Below are 12,943 nucleotides of genomic sequence, written 5' to 3'. Positions count from 1 at the left end.
AGCGAAACATGAAGTTCATGACGATCAACTCAAACAACTTGGAAGCTGCACTCAATGACGCAATACCACGATAGTTCGAGATGATATGCTTGTCGCCTTTCTTGTGCACAGGAAATAATATTGACTTTTTCCAAATGTTAGGGAATTCGCCAGAAGACAGCGAACAATTGAACACATAGGCTAGTGGAGCTGCAATGCTATAAGCACATTTTTTTAGTACTATTGATGGAATACCGTCAGGACCTGGATTCGAAGAGTATTTGAGATTTTTACACGCTTCAATAACATCGTCAAATGAAACACTGGCTGGAAAACCCACCGATGGATAGTAAGGTACGTTATTAGCAGCATTTTCGATTGCTTCGTAGTCAAGGTTATCGTTACTGAATACACTGCCAAAGTGTTCACGGAAAAGGTTACAAATACTCTCAGTCGTAGTTGCTTCGACATCACCGTAGACCATCGAACTCGGAAGTCCACTTTCCTTTCTCTGCTCGTTGACATACTTCCAAAAAGCTTTAGGATTATTTTTCAGATTGTCTTGTACCTTCTTCTGGTAAGCTGCGAATAATTTTCTGTTAAGCCGTTTGTATGAGTTATTTAAAGCTAAATATCGAGATTGAAGGTAATCGGTTCGGTATTTCGAATATTTTTTCAGAGCGGATTTTTTTGCAGTTTTCAATCGTTTGAGTCGCTTGCAGGCCCATTTAGGCTGGGGATGGGAGTTTGTAATTTTTGGAACGAATTGGTCGATGGCATAAAGCAATACATGGCTCAGTTTTTCAGCAGCTTGGTGAGAGTCACAATGGAGAAGTACATTGTTCCAATCAATGCTTTCAAAAAAATGATTCATTGATATAAAATCAGATTTACGGAAGTTGTATGATATTGCTTCTGTAACTTCATTATATGTGACAGGTTGGCTGCAGAGAAAGTTGATGTAAAGCGGTGGATGATGAGTACTGCTTTTGACTAGGGGAATAAGAGCTTTCTGAACTGAAAAAGTATTTGCAATTTCATTGCTGCAGAAACAAAGATCCAGAATTCGATCGTTATCATTAGTACATCCATTCTTTTGTACTAAACCGGCTGTGCTATACTCGTCCAACAGCTGAGTAGCCAACGCTCCAATAGATGAACGACTAACATCGGGGAACAGGTAGCGAGATGAATGGGATTGCCATAGTATTCCACTGAAATTGAAGTCGCCTAAAATCACGATGTTATCGGTTGTTAGCATTTGAGAGACGATCCAAGACATGGATTGCAAGTGTTCATTTATAAATTGAGTGTCATTGGTACGGTCAGGCGGAATGTAGATGACGCAGATAAAGAGTGTACAGGTGCGTAAACTGATTGCAACCCATACGTGTTCGACACCCGATGATTCAGGAGGAACAATTAAACGGCTTTTATAGCACGAGCGAACGGCGAGTAAGACACCCCCACCGCGACGTTTAGAACTATTAGAGCTCGAACGATCCTGACGGTATACATTGTAGTTAGAACTGAATAATTGACTAGATCGTGTGTCATTATTTAACCAAGTTTCGGTAAAAGCATAAATATCAAATGCGTCGTCGCAGCAGGCATGTGAATATTCTGCAATGGATGTGTTGATGCCGCCTACATTCTGATAGTACAAAGTCAGCTCGCCGGTATCCATATTAGAGTGTAAGTCTGGAACGCAAGGGGGGCTATTTAAGGCAGTGTAGTTTTCTGACCCAGCTATGACTGAACATATACGTGTAGTAAATTTACCTGAGAAACTGTGCTCAGTAGCAGTATCTTGAATTTGACTGATGAACGAATCAGGAGATTGAAGAGCGAGGTTTACATCCTTATTATTGGTTCCCTGAGTGGCTGGCAGGTTAAACTCATGGAGTTCACGATCATTGGTCGAACCGGCAACAGCAGCAGAGAGCTGGAAGTGTAGTCCACTTTGAGCGTGCGTAGTATCTATCGAAGCCTCGGAAGGACATATACTTGTTATGTGTTTACCTGACAGAGCAGGAGATTCAACTGACTCATTCGATATCGTTTGAACATCCTCATCCGGAAGGGCACCATACATTGATTGCTAGATAGTGTAATCAATTCTAAGTTTGGCTTTTTCTAGTCGCTTTTTGTAAAGGGGACACTGTGAACTCCAAGAGTGATGACTGATATCAAGTTTCTCGGTGTTTAAAGCATTCAAATTCTCATTCTGGTTGTGACAATTAATGCATTTGGCAATATCAGAAACACATTCGTTAGCTTCGTGAGCCTCCGCGCATTTTGGGCAACACAGCTGTTTCACGCATGTTGCCGCCTTATGTCCATATTCGGAGCATTTATAGCAGCGCATGACGTCAACAACTTCAAAAACTTTACACCGCTCCCAGCCGATGTTGATTCGTTGTAATTTTGTCAATTGGTAAAACGATAGAGCATCGGTTTCCGCTATTACTGTTAATCCACTATTGTTCCGGGTTTGTTTGTTCAGCACTCTGATAACTTTCAAATAACTTGTCTCAGGTAAATTATTTTGCAGTTTGATTTTTTCAACGATTTCCTCCTCTGATAATTCGTCTGTAATGCCGACAATTTTTAATCTTGGTCGTAGTGGTCTCAGCAGTTCGATGTCGTAGTTCTCGTGCAACAAAGTTTTGGCACTATCTATCAGTTTTAGTGCACGCTCATTCGAGTCACAACGTACTGAAACTTCTCCGGTATTGCGGTATTGTACTTCTTTCACAGAAAAGGTAACTGGGTCGAATTTTTCGCGAATTATCTGTTTTGTTGCTTCAATCGGCTGGGTTTTCTTCGGCTTAAACAGAACAGTTTGCTTCATTTTCATGATAGTTTCATTGCATGCTACTTCAGTACTAGGCAGGCTGCTTGTTGATTCTGAACTGTGGCTAGTCTTGGTGTTAGCTTTATCGGTTTTTAGAAAAACCGTTTTACGTCTCTTGCCGGATCTCAACAGTCCACTATTGTCAGTAAGATTCGTTGTATTGTCATTGCTTGGTAAATCAGTGGCTTTTCGTTTTGAATTTTTTCCGGAACGAGTGACTGTAGCAAAAGTTTCTTCAGTTTGAGCAACATTCTCTAAAGTAGATTCAATACGCAGTACTACGCGGTCTTCTACTTCTTGGCATTGCGATTTAATCGTGTCCAAAAATTTCGGTTCAAGATTATTCACAGCGGTGGACAGCAAATCAATTTTGCATAGCAGTTCAGAACACATCTTTAACACATCGTTAAGCGTAGTTTGATGTTTACGGCAGTCGAAACACATATACTTCAAGCCAATATTTTTTTGCATCAAACCCAAACAAGCACTGCCCAGATCAGAACATTTCATATGAAGCACTTGATTACAGCCACCGAAACAATAAATCCGATCGGTTTCAGAAATAATACGCGCAGAGCACACACTGCATTGAACAGAAGTCATTTTCTTCCTCTTCGCCCCAGTGCGGGCAACACAACAGCGGATGATGCCGTACTATCACTTGTTATTTAGGCTTCTCGGTTCAGCCGAAATATAGTAATCAATTCTGATGATAACTTCGTGATTCAATGTAGCACACACAAGAGAATAATTACTAGTTAAAGCACGTTACAGGATCTACAATCCAGTACAATTTTAAACTTTAGAATAAACGAAATCACGGCAAAATATACGATATAGTTTCCACAATCAATTTTGTTAGTTGTTATCTCTGTCACGCTTGGCTTCGTTTCTTGTATATACACAGTGGCTTATGCTTATGACAGTTGAAAACCAATTGCTGTATCAGTTGCAACGTCGAAGCGGTTTTATTGATAAAGTTATTGACAGATTCGTGCAGAGCGCCGAATTCTTCTATTGGATCGAATATTAATACATTTATTATTTATATTATTGTATTATTGAATGAGTTTATTTAAAAAAAATCCATCCAAAAGTAGATCGTTATTCCATTGTATTGAAAAACACAAGCGGATATCTATTCCTCAATCTTTAGTTTTAACTTACAACGATTCGTTACTTCTGATATCATACCACATGATCAGTGCACAATTTGGTCACGCGACGCCACTGGTTTTTGTTTATCCGGATGCTACTTCCGTTTTTTCAACAAGATGAAATTTCTCTTCACACGGTGTGAGACTCTCCACAAGACTACCTAACTGTAACTGAAACTACATATTAAAACACCTTGAATCTCCAAATCTACCGCCGCGGTACCACCGTTAGGTATTACTTCAGGGTGGAAGGCCATAGGTGCTCTTAGCTTCTTTCCCGGCTTTGTTCATCGCCAGTATGGAGAGCTGCACATTTCTCTCCTACTTTTTGAATTTAGCTCCCAGTTTCAAACCATTTAGCTCCCGGATTCGAGCCACTGGCTTCACTTCGAAGATTCGATCAGTTTGGTGTCGAGGTAGGTCTGGCGATTCCTGTTGGAGAGTGGCTTTCGGTTTCCCTGGTGTTTCGGCGACCCCATGCTGGTGATCCATGACAATGGATCTAGTCTACACCGACGGAGAGTTACCTAACGGAGGAAGTTCCCAACACCGAATCTTCATTTACATGACACGTGACACCAGAAGGAGTTCCAGATTCACTGGCACCCGGCGAATCGAATTCGGTGTTATGGCTACTACTCGGATAGTCCCCGACAAAGGATCTAATCTACACCGACGAATGATCTAACCTTCACCCAAGACACTTGGGTGACACTTCAGATACCCTTTGACAAATCTATCGGAAGGATCCTTGGGTTGAGTCAGTGATTCCGGTTGAAGGATGGCTTCCGGTTCACTGGCGCTTCGATGAGATTTGTCGGTGTTACGATCTACTCGTTCAGTCCCCGACGAAGAATCTTGACAACACTGACGGGAAGTTGCTAGACGAAGAAAGTTATCACGAACCTGGGCCGCTTTTTCAGAGGAACAGTGTGGGCACGTAGCCCCGGACCCACGGTCTTAGGGGCCCTTGACGGAACCCACCGAGCAAGAAAAAAGGTCATACAGTTAGCTAGGGTCTCTTGCTCCCGGGACCATCAATACGTAGCGGTACTGTCATGAACAGACGCTTATTCGCTGATCCTTCTTGTTTTAGCGCTCGGCGGTTGCAACTACCTGTTACTATTCAACGCTCCAGTTTCGTTGCAGTATGCAAACAGTTCGTGCCTGCCGTATCGATCTTGTCTGGGCAGGCAGGCGGTGCCGCATGGTCGAACCTGTGCAGATATTTCCTGAAACAACCGTAGCCTGTAAGGAATTGTGTCAAGCCAAAGTTAACTTCGCGCTGGGGTCTATCGATCCATCCGGAGACTCTTGGAATTAGTCGTTGGTTGAGCAGCTTTTGCGGTTCTACGGGTGTTTTTGTGGCTCCACTTGCTGTAGCACTTCGCATCCTACTTGACAATCAAACCAATAGGCATTATATTTGCTACCACACATTCTGCTTCTCCAGATTCGGTACGCGCTGATCACGCGAAGACACTCCAGTATTGTACGTTTCGTTCCACCTTTAGTAATGGCCCATACTGGGCTACCGTACCTGAGGACCGATACGGTCACTTCCGCCAGTAATCTACCTTTATTATATCATATCTGTGAACTGTTGGTCATCTTGAGTTTGTCGCCTACTCCCAGTTGCTTAAGCGATCTTTTGGAGGAGATCTCGCAGTTACCGGCGTTTATCGACGTCTCCTGTTGTTGGTCACAATCATCTCGGTTTTCTGATGCGCAAGTTGCAGTTGTTTGCTACGCAGCCAGTCCTCCAGTTCGACCTCTGCGAACCATAAGCTGTCGGTGTGACATCCTCTGCAAACCCAACTATCATGACGTCCGGTGGGAGCCTCAACCTCAGTACGCTATCGTACATAATGTTCCACAGGAGAGGGCCTAAGATGGATCCCTCTGGTACTCCAGCCGTGATAGGGGTACTGCACGAGCCTTCCTCGGTCTTGTAGAGCAACACTCGATTATGGATCGGTCGATTACTCTATACACCGACGGTTTCGGCAATACTATCAATCTTTGCCTGCAAATTCAAATTGAATTTCAAACCCGAAATAATAGATACGTATTTCAGATAGTAGTAGAAGCTATGATTAATACGTCTAGATTTTGAAAAATAATAGTTTTCCTACGGAAGTCGGATCCGGAAGGAATTCAGGAATTCCGTATGGGACCGAGATTCCATTCATTTGAATCTAACATGAACTGAGTCGAATAGTATATGACACTTGGCCCTCCGGGCCAATTTTTACCAGTCGGTTTTTCAACAAACAAACTATTCTGAAAAAGTGTGTAAATATATCACCACAGAATTGTAAGAAGACGCCGAAACCGTTAACCTTCCTTAGCACTAAGCTATGGAAAGTTCATTCCAGCGCCAGGCATACCACTAGATGAACACTGTTTGCAAATATCTGGGCAATCGTGTTATTATGCATCTAATTATGCAGGTAGTCTTCGATGTAACGCTTCTGCGTGAGGTCAACAAAATGTATGTGCCAAGCCCTCTTACCACTTACAAGGAATCAAGACAGCCAAATGCTGCAATATTATGAATGCGCATACACGAAGCTTCTGATGACAAATTTAAATAACAGATTCTATTGTTTTTCTATGTCAATCACTTCTTCCTGCCCTGGTCTAAAACGAAAACGGGTAACTGTGAGATGGCCCAAAGGAAAGAAAAACCGTGCCCAACACATTAATTGTTCCGAATGGAGAAAAATGCTGCTGGAATTCCTATCATCTGTTGCGTGAGTATGGCATACAATGGAGCTCACGTCTAGTCTCAGTCATTTTTGGATCTAGGTTGTTGACTTTAAGAAAACAACGAGCTGAACAAAAAAAATTATTTGAACCCGAAAACGCCAAGCTAGTTGAAGTTTTATAACCGAATCGTAAACACTGCTCAAACTTGGATTTTCGTTTTTTTTTGTTTGAGAATGTTGCGGAATGCGATTTTTTGCATAATTTATGTATAGTGTCATATTAGCTTATCGCATTCCGTGCCGTATTTATACACGAATAACACAGATTGACAAATTATCATCTGAATAACCGGTCCACCTTAAGCGTTTAATCGATGATTCAGCATTACTAAACCAAGCCAGACCACGGTATAGAACACAAGAAAATATACTCGCTATAGCCATGTGTGTGCCATTGAGTATCAATCGGTCGATAACGACCTTGACTATCAACTGCATGCAAGGCTTTACCGTATGCAGATGAAGCCCATCACACTGCAGTGACTCATGTTTTCATGTGCAGCCTTGCTCGAACAAAATCACAGTTGGACAGCTTCCAATACAATCCTGCTGTTTCACTTGTACATACCAAGAGAAAGAAACGAGGCGGAGAGTTGGATGTGTTAAAGTGTTTGTAAATTCCAAACAAAAAAAACGATACCATTCAGTGTAAGCACGTATTCTAGGTTTTGGGTGGAGACTGGTTTACATTTAGAATTAATCGTTTATGTGGAAGCAGACGAATTTTTTTCGGATATATGGCAGAAGTTTTTTTTGTTTTTAGACATTGATTGGTCATTCAAAAATTTTCCTTTGGGTTGTTATAATTTCGTATTGTAATAATTATCTAAATGAAAACTATTTGCATAAGAGCTAGAAACACCTATCTCTGGATATCTGATATGAGATCATGTTTAATAAAAAACTGCCAAATGAGAATGTCAAAACGAAATATTTCTGGTTGTTCAGTAATAGACATGCTTCATTCCGAGATACGCTTTGGCGGAGCAAGCTGACGATCTCAGCAAAGACTGATATTTGTCAATTTTGGGTTGACCGAGATTCAGTCGAAATACAGCATTATGATCTGTGTGTACGTAAAAATTATGAAAAAACAGCTTCCTTATCCGCAAAGTGCAGTGATATGGCCTTTCTCTCATCATTGGAACAGAACTAATTTTTAAAAACAAATTAGGCAGATTCAATAAATTTCAGAATGATTCGGGTAATTCACAAAAGGGGTTTGTGTCAATCACCGAATGTCATTTCCGACGGCGGGTCAGCGACCAACTCAGCTGGCGTCGCCATCTTTTCTTCGGTTATGAGGCTGTGTCACATAAATTTTCCAGGAATTATAAACAAATAAATATTTTGGATGAATAGCCAGAATTTATAGTTTTTTTTAATTAATTATATGATGTACACAAAATTAACCTTTCGGCAAAATGATTCATTCGGAAAAAACAACTTTTGGTGAAATGGTATTTGGCGAAAAGACTCTCGGCAAAATGGCCCGCTGCCCGCAAAAGTTTGCTTTATAACGCTCATGTCGTTCATTCGGTATTGTTTTCGAAATCTAAAGTATTAGCATTAATACATTTGAACTTTAGTACAGACTTGTTCTTCCGTTTCGTATAAATGTCGTAACCGACAAAATGCAATACTTTATCAAATATATTTCAACTGAGCTCTACAAACTATGATAAATGTAGAATTTGAAAATAGCACACCGAAACAGTGTTGGTGATTGCCAAAAATTTGACAGAAGCTGCTATATTGCTATCTATATTGTATACAACATTTTCAATCCGGTGGAAGATGCTACAAGAACTCGAGTCTCTCAATGCATGAACCGTGAGAGAATTTTGCTACATTTCTTCGCTCCTCTTCATACTCTGAGTATTTCACGGCCCATAAAAAATATACAGGCTTATTTTGACCGGCTCTGTGTGGAATTTACCAAGAGAGAATCGCAAGTTGACAATTATCGCAGAAAATCGAATCGATGATTCAACTTGATGATTCTCGTACTATGTTGCGATATTTCAAAACCCTTGTGTGGAGCATTCACAGACATTTTCATAGACACAACTTATACAAAGGTTATATGCACATAGTTAGAATAAGCGGCAATAGTAAAATGATTCTATCGCAATTATCAACTGCCTGTATAGAATCGGATCGCGAAACGAGAATAAGCTACCGTTTGTTGCTTCAGAGAGGATCCCCACAGCAGCGTGCTAATCTTTGATTCTCCGAAATGTCATCGAGAGAAATTCGCTCTCGCACTGTTGTCGATTCTATGTTAAATGAGCCATACCGAGTTTTTGTTGTTGCGATGATTTCCGTTTCTCTTTGATGGCACTGATTCAATCGTGTGAAGAGTTGCTAGTGAACGTTCTTTGATACGATAAAAGCCATCCTTGTACCGAAATACTATTTTATTTTAAAAGCGATTTAGTTCATTCCAATAATCGCATAAAAAGTAATTTTTGTCACTTCTGGTTCCGGAGACATAATTATATAAGTACCATAACCGACAAAACGCGTTGTATTTTTTTACCGTCAAATTTGCTCAGAGATGGCTTAGCCGATCAACTTACCTTACCTAACAGCTATAGGCCTGGGGTGTCCTTTGCTGTATCAAGAATACGTCTCCACATAACTCGGTCCATGGCTGCTTGCTGCGCTCCTCTACAAAGTACGCACGATTTCCTGCCAAAATACTTCTCTGTATTTTTTTGCTGGTGTCATTGTCTGCGGTCACCAGTGAGCCCAAAAACACAAACTCGTCAACCACCTCGATATCGTCACCGTCTATCAATATTCGTGGTGGGAGGCGTAGGGTTTCTTCTCTAGAGCCTTTTCCTCTCATGTACTTTGTTTTTGACGCATTTATGGCCAGTCCGATACGCCTTGCCTCAGTTTTCAGTCCGATGTAGGTTTCCGTCATCTTCTCAAGGTTACGTGTTACAATATCAATATCGTCAGCAAAGCCAAAAAGTTGTACGGACTTTCGGAAGATCATGCCACTCGTGTCGTGTTCGAATCACACCTTCCAAGGCAATATTGAACAAGATACAAGAGAGTCCATCACCTTGCCGTAGCCCATCCCGATCCTTCTTACGGTTCCGGAGATACAGAGTGGTATGCCCAAAAATCAGGGATGGTTTTCACCAACTTAGATTCAAATGATAGGTCTTATTGTTCCAAATCCTGCTATTGAATTCCGACTTCCGGTTCCGGAGTTATAGGGTAATATATGAAAATCGGAGAAAAATGTACACTCAATTTTATTGGAAACGGCTAAACCGATTTACACAAACTAAGATTCAAATGAAAGGTCTTATAGTTTCCTACCAATTTTTGGAACATTTTTTCCGGAACCGACTTCCGGTTCCGGAACTTAAGTATGATAAGTGAAAAATTATTCATTTCAAGAGTAGTTTTTCACAAACGATGGTCAAAAACAGGTACAAATCCGGTAAAACTGTCTGATAAATTCGTCTAGCTTACAGAACTTGTTAGTTTGTGGGTATATAAACTAAATTCGGCGCTACTGATCCCCCCTCTTCCTGTTCGGGAAGCACAGAAAGTAGTGAAGAAAAACTTCCAATATAGAACTCACTTCGATTTCTCAGCGATGCTTGAACCGATTTTTACAAATCTTGGTTTAAATTAAAGCTCCCATTGTCTCAAAAGCTACTGTGAAATTTCATCCGGATCCGACTTGCGGTTCCGCAGTTATAGGGCGATGAGTGTCAAAGTGAGTTTTCAAACCACCATATAGAATGACAATATGTACAACACCGGTACGTGCAACGTGGAAGAAGAAAACACAATGTCACGATGTCACGCCGCAAGGGGGAGGGATGTGTTCCATAAAACGCGACCTTTTGTGACAGGGGGAAGAGGGGGAGGTTTTTGGAATGTGACGTCCAATTTTTTCAATGAGCGCATTTTTGAAATACCTAATTATATTACTGCTTTGCCCTATTTCCTGAAAAAATCTCCACAATAAACGTTTACATTCTATAGGAAAACGTGTATTTGTTGATGTAAAAGCTTCTTCTTGTAAATTCGGAAATGAATGATGCAGCAAATCATTTCTGTTGTGATCAGCAAAAGTGCACGGAGGAGCGAGTAAATTAGCGAAATTAATAAATTTTGCCTAATATGAGTAAAAATGAAAAAGATGCCTTCAAACGGTTTAACTTAAGTTATGCACTGACAATTTTTTCAGTAATTTGATTTTCTAGCATTGATAATAGTATATCATAAGAATTTCTCTTATCTGATTCTGATGCAGTTTATTCAATTGTACTCCATCTCCAGGGCGGGAGATCAACGATTTCAGACGTAGATCATGTCATGTCTTATCTTGATCATATGTGATTTTCCTCCACCAACATCAAAGCTTATCGAATCATCCAATGATTAAACTTACATAAATCAAGAATCATTTTAGCTCAAAATCACTACCCATTGTGTGACCGAAGATCAGTACCGATATTGATCGATGTGATTTAAAATTCACTGATCAACTGATCATGAAAAGATTCTCCGGCAGTGATCTCGTTTTGATGAGGTTTTGGTCTTTATTTTTTCAGCCTTGTATGCTACACTAAGGAAATATTATTCTTTACCTAAAACAATAATATATCTGTGTACCCCTAGGAAGAATAAAACAGATGATTTAAATGTTTCATCAATTCCAACCAAATACTTTTGTTAATTTATATAATTGATATTAATAAAATAATTCCGATGATTTTGTAGTTTTAGGGATATTTTTTAATCTAATGACAGCATGTAATAAATCGATTTTTCCCTCATATTTGTATGGTTTGTCATTCATATTGAGAATGTATTGAGATGAATTTTATTTATTTTGAATTCGTGACATGTGACATAGGCGGGGTGGGGGGTCTTTGCTTCTGTGACAATTTGTGACAAAGGGGGGATGGGGAGTCGAAAATCGTCAAAAAAGCGTGATGTCTTTTATGGACAGCCCCTTAGTAGTGTTCTATTTGGTGTCCGAAAATTTATTTCACAACGTAACTCAGGTGCATCAATCTCTCCGTTAATCAATTTGGCGACGAACAATGCTTGCTGAATTCTTTGGCGACGTTGCAATATATCGATTCCAATTAGTTTACATCTATCAGGATAGGTTGGCAGATTTGCTGGAACTCGCCACGGCAGGTGTCGTAGTGCCAAACGAGCGAAGCGTTTTTGAACACGTTCAATTCGCATGCACCACAAAATTTGGTGAAAGAATTTGAATTTGATGAATTTGAAGAATCCAAACAACTGACGCGGTCTCAAGGATTGGCCGAACCAGTGAACAGTACAAAGCCTTCAATAAGTGTGGGTCTTTGAATTCTCTAGCGATTTTAGAAATGAGTTCCAATTGACGTAACGCTTTCGTGATTATTAATGATCGATGTGAATGGAATGTCAATTTTTCATCCATTTGTATTTCCAAATAATTTACCAGATTCACTCTAGTTTGGACTGAACCACCAATACAGTAGTCGAATTTAACAGGATGCATATTACGATGAAACGTCATCTGACATTTTGAAACGTTGATAAAAAGTTAGTTTATATTATAAGTGACGTAACAGACAAACCGCACTTTTTTCTATCCGTACAATTTTATTAGAGATGACTGATCGGATTTGAACAAACTTGGGTTCATTCAAAACAATAATGTGGTCACAGATAAAGTTCAAATGGATTGGAAAGAGCACTTCCGTTTTGTATTAATGGCGTAACCGACAAAACGGCTATTTTCTCGAAGATGTTTCAAACAATTTCGACAAACTATTCATAAATGTAGAATTTGTTATTTTTATGACAAGAGAACTCATTATCAAACTAGATGGATTAAAAAGCGTTTTTCATGTTGTTCTTTTCAATTGCCTTCTTGTTTTTATGCATCGTTTTACCATCTATCATAAAAAATAATTTGGAATATTGTGTACTACAAACTACAAAAATGAATTAATTATAGAAATAAACACCAACTGAGTATCAGAACAAATTATGGTCAGCACTGTTTCCGTAGTTTCACACTTAAAGGTTATTAAGGAATCTTCCACAGTTCCAACGATCAACAACGTCAACAATTTCAGACTATATTAGGCAACAAATTGCCATACCAGCAGTCTAAAGAGTTGACTAAGATCCACACG

At 39.9% G+C, this 12,943-nt stretch overlaps 2 protein-coding genes across 4 annotated transcripts in view; one reads left to right on the top strand and one right to left on the bottom strand.

Moving 5' to 3' along the window:
• The window catches only part of LOC131439096 (tyrosine-protein kinase Abl), a 97,757-nt gene that overhangs the window by 62,773 nt on the left and 22,041 nt on the right, over window positions 1–12,943 (top strand). The gene's annotated exons all lie outside the window — the stretch shown is intronic.
• On the bottom strand, window positions 2,081–3,670 carry LOC131439098 (uncharacterized). Its single transcript, XM_058609712.1, has one exon. The coding sequence runs from the start codon at window positions 3,437–3,439 to the stop codon at window positions 2,081–2,083; it is 1,359 nt and encodes a 452-aa protein (XP_058465695.1). The 5' UTR covers window positions 3,440–3,670.

The sequence above is a fragment of the Malaya genurostris genome, chromosome 3, assembly GCF_030247185.1.
Source record: "Malaya genurostris strain Urasoe2022 chromosome 3, Malgen_1.1, whole genome shotgun sequence".
Lineage (NCBI taxonomy): Eukaryota > Metazoa > Arthropoda > Insecta > Diptera > Culicidae > Malaya > Malaya genurostris.
The sequence above is the reverse complement of the archived record's forward strand: the minus strand, read 5'-3'. Positions and strand labels throughout refer to the sequence as shown.